Source organism: Neovison vison, chromosome 9 (genome assembly GCF_020171115.1).
Source record: "Neovison vison isolate M4711 chromosome 9, ASM_NN_V1, whole genome shotgun sequence".
In the NCBI taxonomy this organism is placed as follows: domain Eukaryota; kingdom Metazoa; phylum Chordata; class Mammalia; order Carnivora; family Mustelidae; genus Neogale; species Neogale vison.
This window is the reverse complement of record NC_058099.1, coordinates 7,891,526-7,910,825: the sequence shown is the minus strand read 5'-3', so window position 1 is coordinate 7,910,825 and position 19,300 is coordinate 7,891,526. Positions and strand designations below refer to the sequence as shown.

The 19,300-nt window shown below is 51.2% G+C and overlaps 1 protein-coding gene across 6 annotated transcripts in view; it reads left to right on the top strand.

Annotated features, from left to right (window-relative positions):
- The window catches only part of GARNL3 (GTPase activating Rap/RanGAP domain like 3), a 144,279-nt gene that overhangs the window by 117,559 nt on the left and 7,420 nt on the right, over nt 1-19,300 (top strand). For 5 of the 6 annotated variants that reach the window (XM_044264867.1, XM_044264873.1, XM_044264870.1 and 2 more), the window contains 6 exons: nt 2,194-2,292; nt 2,653-2,769; nt 3,315-3,490; nt 5,220-5,378; nt 11,846-11,912; nt 18,040-18,147. In XM_044264867.1, the coding sequence (XP_044120802.1) occupies nt 2,194-2,292; nt 2,653-2,769; nt 3,315-3,490; nt 5,220-5,378; nt 11,846-11,912; nt 18,040-18,147 (726 nt within the window). The remainder of the gene's footprint in view (nt 1-2,193; nt 2,293-2,652; nt 2,770-3,314; nt 3,491-5,219; nt 5,379-11,845; nt 11,913-18,039; nt 18,148-19,300) is intronic. The other variant, XM_044264869.1, reaches the window with a different exon arrangement.

The window sequence follows — 19,300 nt, the reverse complement described above, 5'->3', positions numbered from 1 at the left end:
TTTGTAGTCTAAGTGTAGCAAAAGCTACTTTGAAGGGAGACTACACATCGATGGAAGATGCCATGACCATTTGTTTTGGGGTTTACAATAGTAGAAAAATGGGCTCTAAAAGATCACTGCTTCATAAAGAGATGACAGGAAGGAAAACGTTGCTACAGAAGGAGTCATTAAAGTCACGTGTCACTTTCTCAGCTCCTTGCTTCCTCTCCCTTCCTGGCTATGTATAAACTTGTTCAGCCACCTGAGAAAGATTTGACGGAGAATAAGTGCTGATTTATTCTGTACGCAGGTGTGCTGCTACACAGTATCCCTCTGTCTTCAAAGTCAAACGAAGCGCTTCTGTCATTTATGAATCTTTCCAGTACTGTTGCTCCTGCGGTGGCCCCATCCATCCACAGGGCGGCTGTGCTGCCTTTAGGCTAAGAGTATAGGCTTTGTCCCCGCCTGGACCTGGGTCCCTCCACACGTTCAAGACGTGACTCTAGATGAGTTATTAGCATGTCTGAGCCTCAGGTCCTTGTCTTTTAGGTGGGAGTATTAGTAGTTCCTACCTAAGCGGGTTCTTGGGACATTTCAGTTAATAACATGCAAAGCACTCAGCCCTGAGACCTGACACGCAGGATGTCCTCTGTGTATGTGAGCTGCTGCTCACAAAATGAAATAACCAAGGTGCCTGGGTGGTTCAGTCAGTTAAGCATCTGACTCTTGGTTCCGGCTCAGGTCATGATCTCAGGGTGGTGAGATCGAGCCTGGAATCGGGCTGCCTGTTCAGGATGGAGTCTGCATCCCCCTCCCTCTCCTGGGCCCCTCGTCCCACTTGCATTCTCTCTCTCTCAAATAAATAAATATTTTTTAAAATGAAATAACCATAGTTATTTAGTCAGGTATGATGATTGGTATCGGAGTGATCATCCCATGTTTTGAAAATTCATGTCTGTCCCCAGCAGAAGCACAAAGCCTGAGCATAGAATAGAATTTACATTTGCAGAAAGAATGTAGGGGAGTCAGAGCAAGGCCCTCTGTCTAACAAAAGCTTGGCAGGCTCTGTGCTTGGACAAATCCAGAGCCCACACAGGCCGGCAAGGAGCGGGAGAATCTTCCCCTTGGAAGCAGTTAGGAACCCCGTCCCAACAACACAAGCTCTTCTCTCTCCCCGGAACCATCCAGGGAGAAATAAACTCCCAACCAGGCTGATTTCTAGAAGAGCCAAGACCCTCAGGGCCCCATGCACCTAAACGGTAACCAAAGAACCAAACCGAGACTCACAACAGAGTACTTGAAGACCTAAATGTCAGACAAAGCACTGATAAAGAAAAAGCCATTTACCCAGCCTGAAATGTCTACACCATCCCATGTCCTCTTTGTCTTGTACTGGTTCTAACTCCTGCTCAGAACAGACCCTTTGCTTACAAAAGAGCCTTAGTATTTCTTTTGGCCCTCTCTGTCCTGGGGACCCCCAGGAACAAGGTGTTTGCTAGCAATGTAAGTTCCCAGTAAGTAAACTTAACAACAAATCCTACATATCATTACGGTGTCTTCGATCATCCCTTCACCAGAACTTTTCCTGATCTTTCCCATTACAATTAGGGTTTTTTTTCCTGTTACTTGGGTAACTTAGTCAACATTTCTCTCTTATTTCTGTCTAAAAAGGAGATTTCCTATTTCTCTGTAGAGAAATACTGGAAATGTGTAGGTAAACTCTTGTTGATACAGAGCTAGACATGAAATAGAGTGGGTTTCTATTTGTTTTAAATTCAACAGGAAATTTTTATTTTGCTTTCTGGAGAGATATACAAAATAACCTGAGAAGTGATGTGGTTTCAAAATTACATAAAAATAAAATACTTAAGAGAAATGACTGAGCTTTTTTTCCCTTTTTTTGGTAATTTGCTGTTCAGTCGTTTGGTACAATGCCAAGTAAAAACTGGGGTGGAGAGATGATGTGTTTTCTTTGATGAATATTGAAGAGAAGAATATAGTTTCTAGGCCCTGCTGCTCTGTTTCCAGTAGAGAGGAAGGAATGTCAGTCCTTCTCCCTGAGCTGAGAGAATAGTGTTTGACCTTACGAATGTTCTAGAAGCTGATGTTCCTTGCCTAGAAAGAACTCGGGTCCAGGACCACTGACAGGCACGTCTTATAGGTTCTGAAAGTGTGGGCTGGGTCCAGTTCTGGGAACCATGTCTCCTCTTCCAGATGACCTCCCGTCAGTGCCCGTGTTTGACAAAACGCTGCCGGTGAAGCAGATGCATGTGCTCGAGACTCTGGACCTCCTGATCCTCAGAGCAGACAAAGGTGATACTTCCCTGCCCCGTGGTGCCCTCTGGGAGCAGGGAAGCCGGTAGCCTTCTGTGGCCACCACGAGGCTCGCGGTGGTCGGACCACTTAGGTCACGCCAACTACTGCCTTGTGGGTGGCCGGTGCTCAGGGTCCCTGGAGGGGTCTTTGTTCTCTTGGGTGGCAGAGTCAGAAGGGAGGGCGGGAGAAGGGTGGGGGGGGCACAGTGTTCAATGCACTGTTGGGTAGAGGCGGTGTGGGGTTTCTTCTCAGTTCTAGAACACCTCAGCTCCTGGTTCTGTAGCAGTTGCTTTCCTGCGCAATCCGCTCTTCCGGTCTTCCCGCCCATCTCCTCCTGCACCTTCTTTATCTCCCCAGGGAAAGACGCCCGCCTCTTTGTCTTCAGGCTCAGCGCTGTGCACAAGGCCATCGAGGGCAAACAGCCCGTGAAGAGCAGGTGTGACTGCAGGGACAACAAGCTGGAGAAGACAAAAGGTGACCACAGTCTTCGTTGTCTTGGTGGTTTCCGGTCAGTTCTTTTTCTCCCTCAGACTGATCAGATCTCACTGGAATTTGGTTTTCTTGGTTTGGTTTTTACTCGGAAACATCACTAAGATAGCATGACTCTTTCCTTAAGAGAAGCCCGAGAGGTAGCCCAGCATGTGGAGGGCCAGAGGAAAGTCTAGGCCTGGCGTGACGAGCTTTGAAGGTAAGTTGAGTTCTGTTCACAGATCTGTGAAGAGAGACTTTTAGCCTCCGGTTCCCAGAGCTCTGCTCACCTGTCGCTTTAAGTCATAGGGTGTCGTGAGTGTGACGCTAAGACCACAAACTCTAGAATACGGGGACTATGACTTCCTTCATTTTCCTGAAGCTCAGCCTAACTTGTATTTCCCGTCTCTGTTTGCCTGTGGCCGGAGCGTTGTCAGGCACCCCCTGGGTCATGCTCAGTGTCCAGGGTCCTTAGGCATCACCACATTATCAAGGCCTGGGCACTGCCAGGGTCCTGTCACGTGTTCAGCATCCTTTCTCTCTCTCCCCAGGCTGCCACCTCTACGCCATTAACACTCACCACAGCAGAGAGCTGAGGATAGTCGTCGCCATCCGGAACAAACTGCTCCTGATCACAAGGAAACACAACAAGCCGGGCGGGCTGCCCGGCATCTCCCTGCTGTCGCCCCTGTCGGAGTCACCTGTGGAGGAATTCCAGTACATACGGGTAGGTCCGCCCTTCAGATCCCTTCTCTCCTGGCCAAGGTGTTAGGAGGCCGACCCTCTCGTTCCGCCCAGGGTCTGTCACCCACGGGGGTTGTCTCTCCGGGCAGTACCCAGCGGAGGAAACCCTGCCGGCTGCTTTGGTTTCCCCAGAGGACTGAGGCTTCTGGGCTTTTCCCTACTCCATCCAGCTCATTCATGCCAGGGGCCACCTACCAGTGTTGTTCTAGGCACTAGGGGGACAGCCGTGAGCAGTCTCCTTTCTCATGGAGATGACTTTCTAGTTGTAGAATGACACAAAAGAGAAACTAATTCTCTGTGTCCCAAGGATAACTGTAAAGCAGATTGAGGGGGGAGAAGACAAGGAATGGGGACGGGGGGATCTGTTCTAGAAAGGGTGTTCCAGAAGCCCTCTCTGAAAAGGTTGCCTTTGAGCAGAGATCCAAGGGAAATATGGGGTAGATGAGGAGAACATCTGGGGAAAGGAGGAAGCAGCCATTTAAGGACCCAAGGCGCTTTTGGGGCAGAAGGAGCAACCAATTAAGGACCCAAGGCCCTGTTCAAGGCACGATCTGGAGGCCACAGTGGCTGGAGCTGAGGGAACAAGGCAGGGAGGGCAGAGAGCCCTGAAGGCCATTGCTAAGATTTTGGCTTCGACTCTGAGTGAGAGAAGGCAGCCAGTGGAAGGTTTTAAAAATACCTTTCTGGCCCCGACAGAGAAGAGCATGGAGGGGGAGGGCCAAGCGGAAAGAAGGAGACATTAAGAGGTTAATGCAGGATCTTAGCAGTAGATGACGGTGGCTTTGGTGGCCAGAAAAGGGGAAGGAGCTGCTCTGCCTTCCTGAGCTGGTAGGATTGGCAGATCCACTAAGGGTGGGACCTTGGAGGGAAGCCTCCTTGAGGGTCCCTTTCCTGCTCTTACCATCTCTTACTTTCTTAAAAACTTGGGTATATTAAGTGTGAACCATGTCAGATATTGCTCCCAGGGCTGACTTTGCCTGTAGGTGAGCCGAGCAATTATTTTTGCCAGAGTGAAAGCCTCCTGAATTATGCATATCCATTTCTGCTAATAGTCAATTTAGGCAGACAGAACCGCCATCACAGTGACGTTAAAATTTTGCTCTATTTAGGTGTTAGTCCTCTTAATATTATAATTAGCGATCTTAATGACTATTTCTGTAGAGCACGTGCATTTCTGTGGCATATCAGCTCTGAAATCGGATTTCTTGAGCTCCAATCTTGGCTGCCGCACTCCTGTAAACTATGCGAATGTGGGCAAGCCTTGTGACCTCTGAGCCTCAGTCTCCTTATCTGTAAAATAGAATAATAAATAGCCTTGCCTACTTCATAAGGTCATTCTGAGGATCCAGTGAGAACCGTACCTGGCCCTGTGTTAAGTGCTCAGCAAGGTTAGCAATTATGATTCCATTATTACTGAGTCACAGGACAGGGCCGAACTCTCTAGGGGCTAATGAGGGTCATGCTGTTGATTTGGTTTTGTCAGGTATTTTGAGGACAGGTGGTGGGAGAGGGGATTCTGGCACAATCTCTGCCCCTCTTTCTCTGTCCCCACCTTCCCTGCCAGTAAAGCGCTCAGCAGGAGCCTAGGGAGGGAGCCCACTACTAGATGGGGGGGTGGGGGCGGGTAGCAGGTAGGGGGGAGGGTGGCTGCTGTGAAAATGGCTGCTCCATGTCCTGACCCCCTTCTCCCCACATCATCATCAACCACACAGGAGATCTGTCTGTCCGACTCTCCCGCGGTGATGACCTTAGTAGATGGGCCAACTGAGGAGAGTGACAATCTCATCTGTGTGGCTTACCGGCACCAGTTTGATGTGGTGAATGAGAGCACGGGGGAGGCCTTCCGGCTGCACCACGTGGAGGCCAACAGGGTGAGTCGACAGGTGGAGGGCAAGTGGGAAGCCGAGAAGACTAGGAGCATGTCTTCTAACCTCCCGAGGCTGTAATTAGGATTTCTTTAAAATCACGTACAACAGAACACAGTGGTAGTCCGTGATACACTGTTCGGGCTGCACCCTGGGAAATCACCTTCTTGTGGCTCAGAACGGTTCAGTCTAATGGAATCACCCCATTGCCCTGCTCAGCTTTTCTAGATCTCCCCCTGCCCTTCTGTCCTTCCTCATAAAGGAGAAGTGAAGGGTCGAAAAGCTCAACCTGAGTAACTAAAGAAATGAGAACATTTGTTCAGTCATTCACTCCGGAAGGGCCTTATCCCCTCTCCAAGGCCCAGGCAGACTCTCAGCTTGGGGCTCGGGTAGTTGGGGCGGGCTCAGCCCCTGGGTCCAACGGCCAAAATCTCCCTAGGAAAGGAGGAAGGGAAGGGAGAGAGAAAGAGTATCTCCTTCTAGCCTAGGCTACACAGAGCGCAAGGCTGTCCGGGGTTTGGAGGAGATCCGGGGCCCACCTGTAGCTGTATTTGATGCCAAAGATGACAAGGTAGGGTTTGAATGTCCGTGCCCCTGGGGAGACAGGGAGCGCTCACAAGCCTAAGACCTGCTGACCTGTCTGTCCCTGGAACTGCTCCGGCTGACACAGCAGATGGAAGAGTTCCCGGGCCCCTTATCACTGGGGAGTAGGGCAAAGCCCAGTAACACTGGGGCCCCTTGAGGTTTGCCTAGTGCGGACCCAGCCCCCGAGCTTGGGTACCGAGGACACCGCAGAATGGGGACATTGCCTCCACAGAGAACATAGTTCCTGGTGAAGACATCCAGACCTACAGACGTACTCTAGTCCTGTCTAGCTAGGTCCGAGAGACTACAGAATTCCTTCTGATTATGCTTTACAAGACATACTAAAAAATACAACTTATATGAGGGCACGGCCAACCCAAATAGTCATTAAAAAATTGCTCATTACTGTATTAAGAAGACTTCACACCAAATGAGAACAAGATTTTAAGAAGTAGAAAAATCATGGGTGCCTCAGTGGCTCAGTGGGTTAAAGCCTCAGACTTCGGCTCAGGTCATGATCCCGGGCTCCTGGGATCGAGCCCCACATCGGGCTCTCTGCTCAGTGGGGAGCCTGCTACCTTCTCTCTCTCTGCCTGCCTCTCTGCCTACTTCTGATCTGTCTCTGTCAAATAAATAAAATCTTTAAAAAAAAAAAAGAAGTAGAAAAATCAGAAAAAGAAAAATCTAGATATAATTAGGGGACCTTTTTGCCTCCAACAGTTATCAAGTACAGATCATCAGTTCCTTCTCATATATTGCATGTATATTTGGTGATGTCCGAACTTGTCTGCAACTGGGGTCCTACAACTGGGGTGGCTTTAAAAGCCACCGTTGCCCATGTCCCACCCCCAGAGATCTTGCTGGTCTTATAAGTGGATATGGGCTTTGGAATTTTTTAAAGGATCCTCAGGTGATTCGTAAGTTCAGACAAGTCTGGGAACCTCCTGTGTACATTGCTTCTCAGCCCTGGCTTTAAAAAGATGAGTGCACTGGCCCCACCCCAGGTCAATTACATTGGAATTTCTGGGTGTATGTGGGAATCAATATGCTTGTGTCTTGCAAGGCGATGCAGATACAGACCTAGTAGAACGAGTCTGCCCTGAAACTCTTCCTAATTTAAAGCCGGAGGTTTTAAAGCCCTCCATCCCAGCAACAGGGAACCTATAACCTCTTCCAGGCTCCCAGCTTCTGAGGAGTAAGGGCCCAATTTGGCTTTAAAAGTTCTTGCCCTTCTCGGGGGCACCTAGCTGGCTCAGTCAGAAGAGCATACTGCTCTTGATCTTGGGGTTGTAAGTTCGAGCCCCACGTTGGGTATAGAGATTACTTAAAAAAGAATCTTTAAAAAAAAATGTTCTTGCCCTTCTCACTTTTCAAAACCGTGTGACCAGCCAAAAGAGGTAGAAAAATCATGGCCCAGCAAGCAGTTCTTTGTTCCATCAGTCCCTTCCCTGGCAACTAGTTTCCTAAGACTTCACATGCTTTTTCTGCTGATTGTTATTTTATACTTATATTTAACACCCTAATAATTTACTAGAGCGTAGGTTTTTTTTTTCATGAAGGCCCAGGAAAAATCGGGTGAAAGATGGTTTTCTTGGGTGACTCCTTTGTTTTGTTTTTCTGAAGGTGATCAGGAATAATTAGAAAATGTTCTGTCTTTTCTTCAATATGCTTTTTAAAATTAAGTCACTAAGTCTTTCCCTAAAAGAAAACCTTTAAAAAAGTGGTTTTAAGCCCTTCACTAGATCTAAGCGGGTGAGCGTGTGTATTCTGACCTTGGTACATCTGCATCCGCTGAGTGTTTGCTGGGCAGGTATAGATGCTTGGACACAGCCGCTCATCTTTGCAAGGAACTTACTGTCTAACTGGAAAGATAAGCCCTAGAGAAATGAAAAAGGTAATGAACAAAGTGTTTTCTAATAGCCAGTTCCTGCGGGAACTGGACTAGTTTTTTTTTCTTTCCTAAGATTTTATTTATTTATTTAAGAGAAAGACCGTGAGAGAGAGAGAAGGAGCAAGTAGAGGGGCAGAGGGAGAGGGAGAAGCAGACTCCCCACTGAGCAGGGAGCCCCATGGGAGGCTCGATACCTGGACTCCGGGATCAGGACCCGAACTGAAGGCAGACTCTTAACTGACTGAGCCACCCAGGCACCCCCCAGGGCTAGCTTTTTACCAAGGCGTTCCTGCAGCCCAGGCCTCGGTGCAATGGAGGCAGGAGAGAGAGAGGCCGACCTCCCCCTAAGTCACTGGGCATTTCAGGATGGTTCAAGTTACTCTATGCACAGCACCAGTATGGATTTCCTGGCCTAGTTTCTCACCTCCATTCCTCCTCTCTTCTCAGTCAAGCCCATTCAATTTCCGTGTCAGCCCTCAACCCCACTTGAGGGTCTAAGAGAACCCTAGGTCAAGAGTGGACTTGCTTAAGAAGCGTCAGAACAGCAAACTGAAAGTTAACATCAAGTTCATTATGCCAACAGGCCTATCGTGACCTGCTGCCCCAGCTCCAACAGCCAGCATTGGCTTCCTTCCCAAAACAAAGGTCTCCTCTGGAAGGAACTGCAGATGATGAGGTCTAGATCTCCGGCGTAGACGCTGGGCCCAAGTCCCCATTCTGACCATCTATCTGCCCAGGACCCAGTGGGTCTCAGTGGGAAGCTCACCCCAAAATCACATGGCAAGCTCGGACACTGACCTAGCAGTGGCTCCCACTCTCAGCAGGGGCTGGGGAAGGTGGGGTGCAGACTTGGCTTGTTACAAACCAGAGCTTTGCCATTGCCTGCAACACAGCCTGAATCTCTGCACACAGCCATGCTCGTCCACTAGTCGGCACGGTCCTGGGACCCCCTCATAGATCCCCGCATGCCAGCAACTCCCCTGGTGTCTGCTGCCGCTGTGTGCAGACTTTGGTCCACTTCTGCCTGAACTTGCTCTACTCTCGGGATGGCTACGCGTCTCTCCCTTCCCTACCCCAAGCACCTATACAGGCTCTGCCTCTAAATGCACAGGCCGTCCCATTCCGGCTTTCCCACTCCAGTGACCCTCCCAAAGTGAGAAGAAACATGGCCACCGCTGAAAGATCACTTCTATGTCTGGCCCCATGCCAGGGCACCTCATAAGCACTATCTCACGACATCTGCCCAGCAACTGTGGGGCACGCACTGTTCACTTCCCGGTTTTGCAGAAAAGGAAACCGAGACTCGGAAAGGAGCAGTCGCTTATTTACCCAAAACCACACAGCTGATAAGGAGCAGAGGCAAGACTTGAACCCAGGCTCTCCAACTCAGGAGGCATACTGTGGCCTCCAGAGCCATGTCCCAAGGCATGATGGGGGACAGGCCACAAAGGGCCAGGCTACAAAGCCGGGAGCTCTCAGCCCCTCCTGTCCTCCCTCTGGCTGGAATAAGTGTCATCCAACTGACGAGTACTGGGACACCTGAGGAGGAACTGATTCTAAGGCAAAGCGTGGGGACAGGAAGGTTCCCTCTGGGACCCGAGAGTTCAAAGGCTGCTCCCACATGTCACATACTCCGTTGTTGCCGGTCCCACAGCCGGGTCGTGGTGTCAGCTGACATTTACTGAGCATTTTCCAAGTAGCAGGCCCTGCGCTAGGCGCTTCCGTAAAGCATGAGGGTTCCTCATGGAACCCTCAGCTGCCGTAGGGGCGGATGTCCTTCCTATCTCTCCTACAAATGGAGAAACGGAGGCTCTGTGAGGCTGAACAGGTGGCCTAAGGGCACACACCTCCAAAGTGACAAAGCTAGGATTTCCTCTATTCGGTCATGCATTCACTGAGGACTCATTCTGCTCCCGCCACGTGCCAGGCCCAGGGCCGATGCTGGGCCGGTGATGGCAAACAGCATGGGCCAGGCCGCCATTCGCGAAGCTTGTGTTCTACTGGGGGGTGGGGGGAGGGGGCGCTGATAAACAGACAAGTAAGTGAACATCAGACAGCGACACACACTATGCAGGTCATTAAAATAGAGGGGTACGATATAGAGCAGGGGAGGAGTTATCTGGAATTTGATCCCCAAGTGTTTATGTTCCCAGAGTTGACAACTGAACTCTGAGCCTCGCAGTCTGTCAGCACCCCCCAAAAGCACCCACAGCTTTCGCTTGTGGCATGTACCTTGTTTTATGTATTTATATGCTTTTCTGTTTTTTTCTTGAGGGGCGGAACCCTGCCTTATTCATTGCTGTGTGCTGAATGGCACCTAGGACAGTGCCAGATGATGAGGGAAGGGAGGGGACAGGGGTTCCATCGGAGGGAAGCCGGAGCCAAGGCAGAGGCCCCGTACTAGTGAAGTGGGAGGAGTGCCCCGTGCGGAGGGTGGCCGGCCCAGGCGGACCTGGGCAGCATCGGCTCTGGAAAGGGCTAGAGAGGCGAGCTGAGGGGCACAGGCCCATGCTCCTGCCTGGGGAGGTCAGGCCTTGGCTGGGGTGGCCGCAGGACCCCACAAGACACCCGAGAGCCCCTGAAGAGGAGACTGCTGGACTTGGGGGAGTGGATTGAAGATCCCTCAGACATCAGGACTAGCCCTGCTCACAAGAAGGAAGAGGATTAGGAGGAAATTAATCACGTGCGAGAGGAAGATGATCATAGTGCTGACCAGGCAGCGTCAGGCCCTCCTCGAAACCCTTGGCCTCATCTGTGGAGTTCCCATTACAGTCCGGCCAAGTTACTGTCCTCACACCGGTTTTACAGGCAAAGACCCGAGCCCAGAGGTTGTACTCATTTGAGCTACAGAGGCAGACAGTGGTGTAGACAGGCTGTTCACGCACGTCTGCCTGCCCTGAGTCCATGCTCCTGCCCGCTGCCCTGTTCCGCCTCCTGCCTCTCAGGAACTGGGGTGTAGAATCTGTTGGGTTGAGAACCTGGAAACGAGAGCAGTAGTTCTGAGGAGAGCGTGTGCCTGAGCAGGGAGAGGGAGGGATTTTGAGCTCAGAGTCAAGTGTGGAGCTGGAAAGATGAGTGTTTTCCTGAACGAGGGACGAGCCAAGATGCGGAAGCATAACCCGAAGTGGGCGACGGGCAGGAGGGAGGAGATGCCGCATGTCAGGGCTCGCGGAGAGCTGGGCAGAGGTGAGCCTTGGCCAGAGGTCTCCAGTTTGGGGCAGAAGGAAATCTTCGAGCCCAAGCAGGGCAGACCCCCAGTCATGGGGGGCGGGGCAGACTACGGGTGGAGGCCCACGAGGGAGTGAAAGGAGCAGGGGCTGTGTAGAGACCCGGGGGTTTGAAACTCCAGAGACCTAAGCACCCCCAGGCTGAGCACTGTCTTCTCAAACCATTCACCGCAGCCCAGGGAGGCAAGTTTGCCCAGAACTAGGAACAGAAGATGGAACAGGTCTTCTGGTGCCCTTTCTAGGATGTCCTGCTGCCTCCAGCCAGGTGCAGGAGAGCGGGAGAATAGAAGCGGAGACGTGGCTCCGGCACTCAGGTTGTGCGACCGCCTGCCCGCTCACTGAGGTGTGAGAGCGGATCAGGCAGTGAAGAGGCGGAGGCCTGACTGGAGTCTGAGCAGGGGCACGGACTCACAAGTCTCACTTCCCTCCTCTGTGAAGCGGGAGGAATGCCCCACACTCCCCAGGGTCGAACTCCCCCTGCAAGGAAGCTTTGGGAACCGGAGCGCATTACCCAAATGGGAGTCCCTGTAACAGAGAAAGTGGAGAAGCCCGTCTCCCGAGAGCTCCTAAATGAGTAGAAAAGATGGTGAAAAAGTCCCAGTGGGGAAGAGCGGGGGAGATGGTTTTGTGCATTATAATCATGGCCACCTGAGGTGGGTGACCCCACAGCATCTGAGAGCCAAGGCCTGTCTTGCCAAAGCCTTGAACTTGAGAAAGACTTTCAACAGTGTCCTCCAGCCCGCCCACCACCACTGCCTTAATCATTTCAGGTTAATTTCGTGGCAGCTATTGATGTGTACGAAGATGGAGAAGCCGGGCTGCTCTTGTGCTACAACTGTAAGTTGCTAAATCTGCTCTTTCCCCGGGTAATTTAAAGGAAGCCAGACCTAGATTTACCTGGAGTCTTGTTCCCGTGACCTTAACTGCACTCCAGGGAGCGTCTAAAAATGGCCTGGATCGCCCGGCCCTCCTGGTGAGATGGGCGTGCCTGTGGTACCATCCCCAGGTTACAGGGTGCTGGCGGCCACTTCCACGATGGGAGCCCTTACCCCGTGCCAGGCGCTGACCGTTTCACTGAATTCTCATCCTGTTACTACCTGAGCTTCGGAGATAAGATCCCTGAGGCCTGGAGAGGTGAACTGCCTTTCTCGGGATTGTGCGGCTACAAAGCAGCAGAGCCAGGGTTCATGTTTGAGGCCATCTTGGTCCCAGCACCCCAATTTTTTTTTTAAAGATTTTATTTATTTATTTGACAGACAGAGATCACAAGTAGGCAGAGAGGCAGGCAGAGAGAGAGGAAGGGAAGCAGGCTCCCTGCCGAGCAGAGAGCCCGATGCGGGACTCGATCCCAGGACCCTGAGATCATGACCTGAGCCAAAGGCAGAGGCTTAACCCACTGAGCCACCTAGGCGCCCCTAAAAATCATCTTTTGAGATTTGAGATTTGATAGCCCAGTGGTGAGGAGGCCGACGGGCAAAGCGCCAGGAACAGAGCTCACTGCCCACACTCCAGTGGGGTTCCCGGGCCCCATGGCTCCTGCTGTCCCGGCTCCCAGGTTACAGTGTCCAGTGAAGCAGGGAGGTCACTTCTGTAAGATCTCATTATTTCTTTCTTTCATCTCTTTCACATGTTGTCTTTCCATTTTATTGAAAACTCCGGAAGGAAAAGCTTGGGGTGGGATGCTCTACAAATTGATGTCGATATTTTTTTCCTTTTAACCACTTGAAAGGATGGGAGGGATTTTAGGTGGAAGAGAAGATCAGAACAGAAAGATAGAGCAGGTCATCACAATGGGATGATTAGTCTGAAACCAGAAAGGGAAGGAACACGGAAGCAAACATGGACGATATCCTCTCGGTACCAAACTGGAAGCTCACGGACCCAAGCAGGCAGCGATCCCGTGGGCGGCAGGGGCCCAGCGCCATGGCAGATGTTGTTCAAGAGACCTTTCTGCCTCGAGTTGCCCAGGGACTTCCCCTTCCCCAGACTTTGCCGGTCTCCTGCTTCAGGCTCTGGTTTCATCTCAGATGGGATTGGGGTGTGTCTGTGTGTCTGTGTGTCTATTTTCCTAGACTCACCAATGCATCAGAAGGTAGTAAGCTCTGTGTTTTGTTTTTTAAGTTTTATTTATTTGTCAGAGAGAGACAGTGAGAGAGGGAGCACAAGCAGGGGGAGTGGGAGAGGGAGAAGCAGGAGATACGGGCTCGGTCCCAGGACCGTGGGATCATGACCTGAGCTGAAGGCAGACACTTAACAGCTGAGCCACCCAGGCGTCCCAGCTCTGTGTGTTTAGATGCTACTTGGGTCAAAACCTTGGGAATCCCAGAGATTCCCAATCCTGCCTCCATCTTCCCCAAACTGTGCCGCTTGCTTCTGTTTCTCTGGGTCAGGAATCTGGTTTTCCTTTTCCATCTCCCTCCTTCCCCCAGCAGGTGGGCAGGTCCCTGGTGAACAAGCCAGAGAACCAGCTGGTTTTCCCCAGTCGCCCAGGCCACTTCTGTAAGCCATCCCCCCTGACACAGTGCATGCTGGGCTTGCCCATTTCTGTCCACACGCCTGTGCTCTGAAGGCCATTGTCAGGAAGGTGCTACAGAATGATCTCGCTTCCCCCCCAAGGTTTGCAGCTGATTTTCATCAGTTTCTTTTCCATTTTCATTTAAAAAACAAAGTAAAAATGCAACTTTTATACACTCAGAGTTTCATATAAAGAGACTTTTCTCTCAGACATGTTAAAGATGAAAATATTTTATAATAGGAATTATAACTTCCAGTTATATGTTCTTAGAGAAAAGTGTATTTGCAAGATCAATTTCAGGCGGGAAAAGTCTTAGTAGTTCAATATAGCAAGAATTTTATTTCCTTGTAATTCATCTCTATCTTGAATATCGGAGTCAGTCTTTACTTAAAAAAAGAAAGAAAATTTGGCCGTGATTTTAGCATGCAATAATGATTCACCTTTAATGCAAATAGTTCTTCATTACTAAGGTGAACTCTGTTTTCTGATGGGGTTTTAAAGTTAGTTACACAAGGAAACTAGAAATGCTCACATGAGAATCAATGGTACTTATTGTATAAGTATTTATTTTTAAGTACCATTGATTCTCCGTGTGACTACATTTAACCTAAGTCTTAACTTCCAGATGGATAATATGAAGAAAACAGAACCTACCTCTCACCTCTGCTGTGAAGGTTAGACAGGATTCTACATGTAAAGCCCATGACACATTGTCCGGCACAGCGAGACTGTTATTTCCTCCTTTAATCCCAGATTCATCAGAGCATCAGGCAGCAGCCAGTTTGATTCGTAACCTCCGTAGAGGTTTCTACATGCAGAAAGGGGACTTTTCTTGTAAAATTTGTTTTAAATTTTGTTTTAAAATTAGAAGTAGTATCTGTCACCCTGCTGGATCGGGAAGGTCCAAGGACTCAAGGTCATGGCCTCCTAGCTCCCTCCTATGCCCCAACGTTTTAGACTCCGCCCCTCACCCCAGGTCCCCCATTCAGGCTGCCCTTTTCAAACCCCAACAGACGACCTTCTCTGTGTCCGGCACATGCTAGATTCTGGAGACACAACCGTGCAAGGCACTGCCAGGGACTGCAATGAGCTCACGGCTTAGGGGATGGCCAGGCATGGACGCCAGCACTTCTGGGGGTGAATGTGCTTTACAGCTCTGAGGCCCGAGAAACATGCTTTGCTTACTTTTCTAAACCAGTTCAGTCTGATATAGAGCCCCCGTCCTTGGGTGCAGAAACCACCAATATTAGTTATTGGGAGGGAGAGCCCTCTACTTCTCTGGGATCTTATCGGAGTCCCTGGGGCTGATTCACTTGGAAAGGGGAACAGAGGGGCCTCTGAAGTATGGTCTGGGTCACCTCATCCATGCCCAGGTGACTGTTTCTCATTGGCAGCTCCATTTCTGGGACAGGCTGAGCTCCCAAGGTACGTACGCAGCGTCCCCTGCTATCCAGTGTGCTCTGTTCTCCACGAGCTCAGGTCTCCTCCTGCCCAGACCCCCTCAAATCTACCAGCAGTCTGCTGTCCCCTGGCAGGAGCTGGGGTGCCAAAAGGGGATAGAGAGGAGATGTGTGTAAGGAACCCAGGCCTTGAGAAACATAACCCTGCTGTGTCCTTCCTGAGCGGGGACAGAGAGGGAAGAGTAGTTCACTCATTCTACAAGTATTTACTGAGCACCTCATGTTTCCGCAGTGACTAGAAGATAACACACATCCCTCCGTCTCAGAGTGTACATTTTTTAAGGGGGCAGATAGCCAGTTAACAGGATAAATAAGAAAAGTTTCTAGTATGTTGAATGGCACTACGTGCTGTGGACATAAAGCAGGGAGAGGGGGCAGAGGCAGGCAGGAGTAGGGAGTGCGGGTCTCCATTTAGGGAAGGCGGAGAAGGAAGGCCTCCTTGGATGGGGCACTCAGAGAGAAGACCGAGGGAGTCAAGAAGGGGTATGTAAAGACCTTGAGGAGAGAACATTCTAGTATTTCAAGGTGACCCCAAGATGACCTGTGTGGCCACAGCAGCATAAGTGTGGGCGAGTGGATGGAAATGGTCTCTTAGGAGGGTGGGATTTTAGGGCAGGCCTGGGAGGTGAAGGACCGTTTAGCCGGTGAGCTGCTGGAGGCTTTTGAGCAGAGGGTCGACAGGATGGGACCTACGTTTGAGAGGGGCCACGGGCCAGTCGGGCGGTGGTGTGGAGAACTTCACGGAAGTGGGTAAGGCCGTTCACTTACCAGGGGACTGCACCCGTGTGATGAGAGAGGACAGTGACTTGCACCAGCACCGGCAGTGGAGGTGCAGAGACGGGGTCAGACCTAGACGTATGTGAGATTTGAGGACCAAGGTCATCGGTTCATGAATCCAGCATGACATGCCAGGAGGAGAGAAGGGAGGCTGCGGTTTGGGACTTGAGCAACGGGACGCATGGGGAATACCACTTGCTGAGATGTGGGAAACCAGGACAAGCAAGTTTGGGGGAGGGAAGATCAAGAGTTGGGTCTGGACAGGTCAGTGCCTCCCCATGGAGACTGGGGGCCCAGGGGAGAGTGCCCGTGGGAGATCCGCATTCCGGAGCCATTAGCGTGAGTGACACAGAGTCACTGGAAGCTGGGAAGTCCGGAGAGGGATGGGAGGAGCCAGCAGACTGAGGAGCCGTCTGAGGGAAGGAAATCTCCCGAAAGACAGCAGTGTTAAGTAGGGAATGGGGGTGGGAGGGAGGTGGAGGTCCTTGGAAAACCTTGATGAGGGAGTAGGTGTGCCTGGGAAGCAATGGAGCAAAGCCCACCGCATAGGATGAGAGGGACTGTACAAGCAAGCAGAGACAGGAGTCCAGAAGAGCCTTCCAGAGAATTTCCCTTAGCGGGGAAGAGAAGGGAGGGTACAGGAAAGAAGGAAGAGAGGTCACAGAGGAGGAAGAACAGTTGCTTTCTAGAAGGTGGAAGAAGGCAACGTGCTTGCGGCCTTGGGGAGAGACCCAACAGAGAAGGGCAAACGAGGGTGGAGCCCTGAGAGCAAGAGCAGATGGGCCGGAGGGGAAAGGGGGGGACCAGCCACACCTGCACCTCGGAGCGGCCAGAGCCTCGGCGCAGCCGTGAGGGGCCGCCCTTCCTGCGCCCTGTCCGCTCTGGGAGCAAGGGCTTCGGCTGAATCTGGAGGTACCTTTCTCTCCCCTAGTGAGCCATTGTAGCAAAAACAAGACAGCACTGACTTTGGCTCATTTCTCCTCTCTTAAGGACTCACTCTCTTCGTTAAACTATGTAAGGCTATTGCTTTGTAAGCCTAGTGGTCACTTGAAAGGAGTCCCTAAGGCCGGATGGGGCAGGACTCTCCGTACAGATTGGACAGGGCGGGCGCCTCAGCTGGGCCGTGGCAGCTGCTGGGAGGGCCTCCTGCTTGGCCCCAGGCAGACCCTGACCTGCAGCCGGGCTGCTCCAGCCCCTGCCCTCCCGCAGCGCGCCGCGCAGCATTCTGTTCTGAGCAGGGAAGGGAGTGAGTGCTTAACTGGCCTGAGGTTTCTTTTTAGGGTCATGAAAAGATGATAAAATTAGATTGTGACATTGTGCAACTCTGCAAATTTACTCAGCTACATTGAATTGTACACTTAAAGGGGGTGAATTTTATATGTGAGTTATAGCTCCATAGAACTGTTTTTTAAAATAATTAAAAATAAAATCGTATGGCTAAAACACGATGGGCTTCTGGAATAACAGGACACTTTGCTTCTAGACGGACCTTCTCACTCGGAGAGGATCTGAACCACCTGGGCTTAGGATGAGAGCTCAGAGCAGGCCAGGAACAGAGCAGCTGTTCAACCTGGCCCTAATCTCATTCTGGCTTGTGTTGCCCAACGTGACACAGGCATATGGCTTGGAGTTTTCCTAAAAAAAAATGTGGCTGGGGGGAGGTGGCAGGGAGTAAAGTTGCCCACCACACTCATCCTGTCGAGTGAGGCTCAGAACATGATCTGCCTCGCAGGAGGGCCTCCTCCATCCGGCGGGGGCTCTATCAACGGTCCCTTCTCTGCAATCAAGCACACCTGTGTCCAAACCCTGCTCCCTCATGTGGTACTTATGGTACTTGGCACACGCTGGCTGTGTCACCTATCCCGGCCTCTGTTTTCTCATCTGTCAATTGAGCGTCCTAACGGCATCTCCTTCTGAAGGTTGTTCAGATGAAAGAGGCTGACATGTTGAAAGCTCAGTGCCTGGCACGTGGTAAACCCTCCCAGGGTGGCAGCCGTGGGCCCCACCCACTGGCTGTGAACTTGGTCGTGCCGCGAGGCAGTGCTGGACCTGGCTGTGAACTTGGCCGTGCCGCGAGGCAGTGCTGGGACCAGCTCCGTGTGCAGACCTAGCAGACGGGACCCTCTACGGGTTGCCCGTGTCTTCGTTTAGCTAATGACCAGCGCTCTGCATTGTCTCTCACAAAAAATGAGTCGCTATTGTTTTGTTGCAGACAGTTGCATCTATAAAAAGGTTTGCCCATTTAATGGGGGCTCTTTTTTGGTTCAACCCTCTGCGTCAGATTTCCAGTTCTGTTGGAACCAGGCTCCTTACGCGATTGGTAAGAAAAACCTTGATCGTTTTGCGCTTCCCCTGCCTAGACCCGTCTGACCTGTTCGTCCCGTATAAGCGAATTCCCTGACTTACTGCTAGATTGCCATGAGTAACTCGAGTCTGATGAAAGCTCAGAGTGTTCTTTTTCCTTTTTAATTCCTTGCCCATTTGTTCCCCTTTGTGGGGACTGTTGCTGTCCCCTGTGCCTCCCGGTTGTGAGCATGTGAGCATTTGAGAGCCATGAAATCCCAGTTTTTAGGACTTGGGGTCTTCCAATTATCATTTCATTCCTGGGCTTTGCTTCCCTTTTTTTTACAATCCGAGAGCAAGACCTCCAGCCCTAAAATACCAGCTGACTCAGTGGAGAAGTACAATGCATTCTGCACTCTTCTTACGTGTTTTAAAGCTTGAAATTCTAGAATCACAGAAAGACAGGAACTTTGCCTGTCACTGAAATATTAGGGAGTGAGCGGTGGTGCTTCCCTTCTGGGGTTCGGGATCCACAGCTGGGCATCTGCCTGGTGAGAGTCAGCTCAGAACCAGGAATGTTCGAGTTAGTACTCTTTTCCCCCAAGAACAAGTATGTCCTGATAGGTGAACCTTCGAGAGTCTTGAGATGAGAACAGATGATCCAATCCAGATAATGGAGGGACCAGGTCAGTCAGGCTTCAGTGACAGATAAGATGTGCCCCCCCCAAAAAAAAAAACAAAAACAGAGGGAAGGGGTGAAAATTGCCTTCAGGTTTTGAGCTGGAGGTCCCTTGAGAGAGCAAGGCTGGAAGCATGGGTAAAGCCAAGGGAGTGGAGAGTTCCCCAAGGAGAGAGCAAGCAGAGATTAAGCTCGTGTGAAGGAGCATGGAGTAGCCCGGGGAGAGGCCACAGGTGACGTCCCAGAGCAACCAGGGCGGTTGTAAGGCCTGAAAGTCAGTCTCATAAAAACAGTTTCAAGAAGAGGGGCTGACCTTTAACAAATAACAAACCCATTGACGCCAGGCCCTCCTGTGGGGGACAGCGAGGAAGGAGACACAGCCCCGGCCCAGGCATACATGGCAGGAGGAGCACAGGGGAGAAGGGAGCAAGAGACAGGGCATGAAGGCCTAGGAAAGGCAGGGGGTCGGGCCATGGTGGCATCTGCCAGAGGGGAGCGTGTGTGGCAAGCC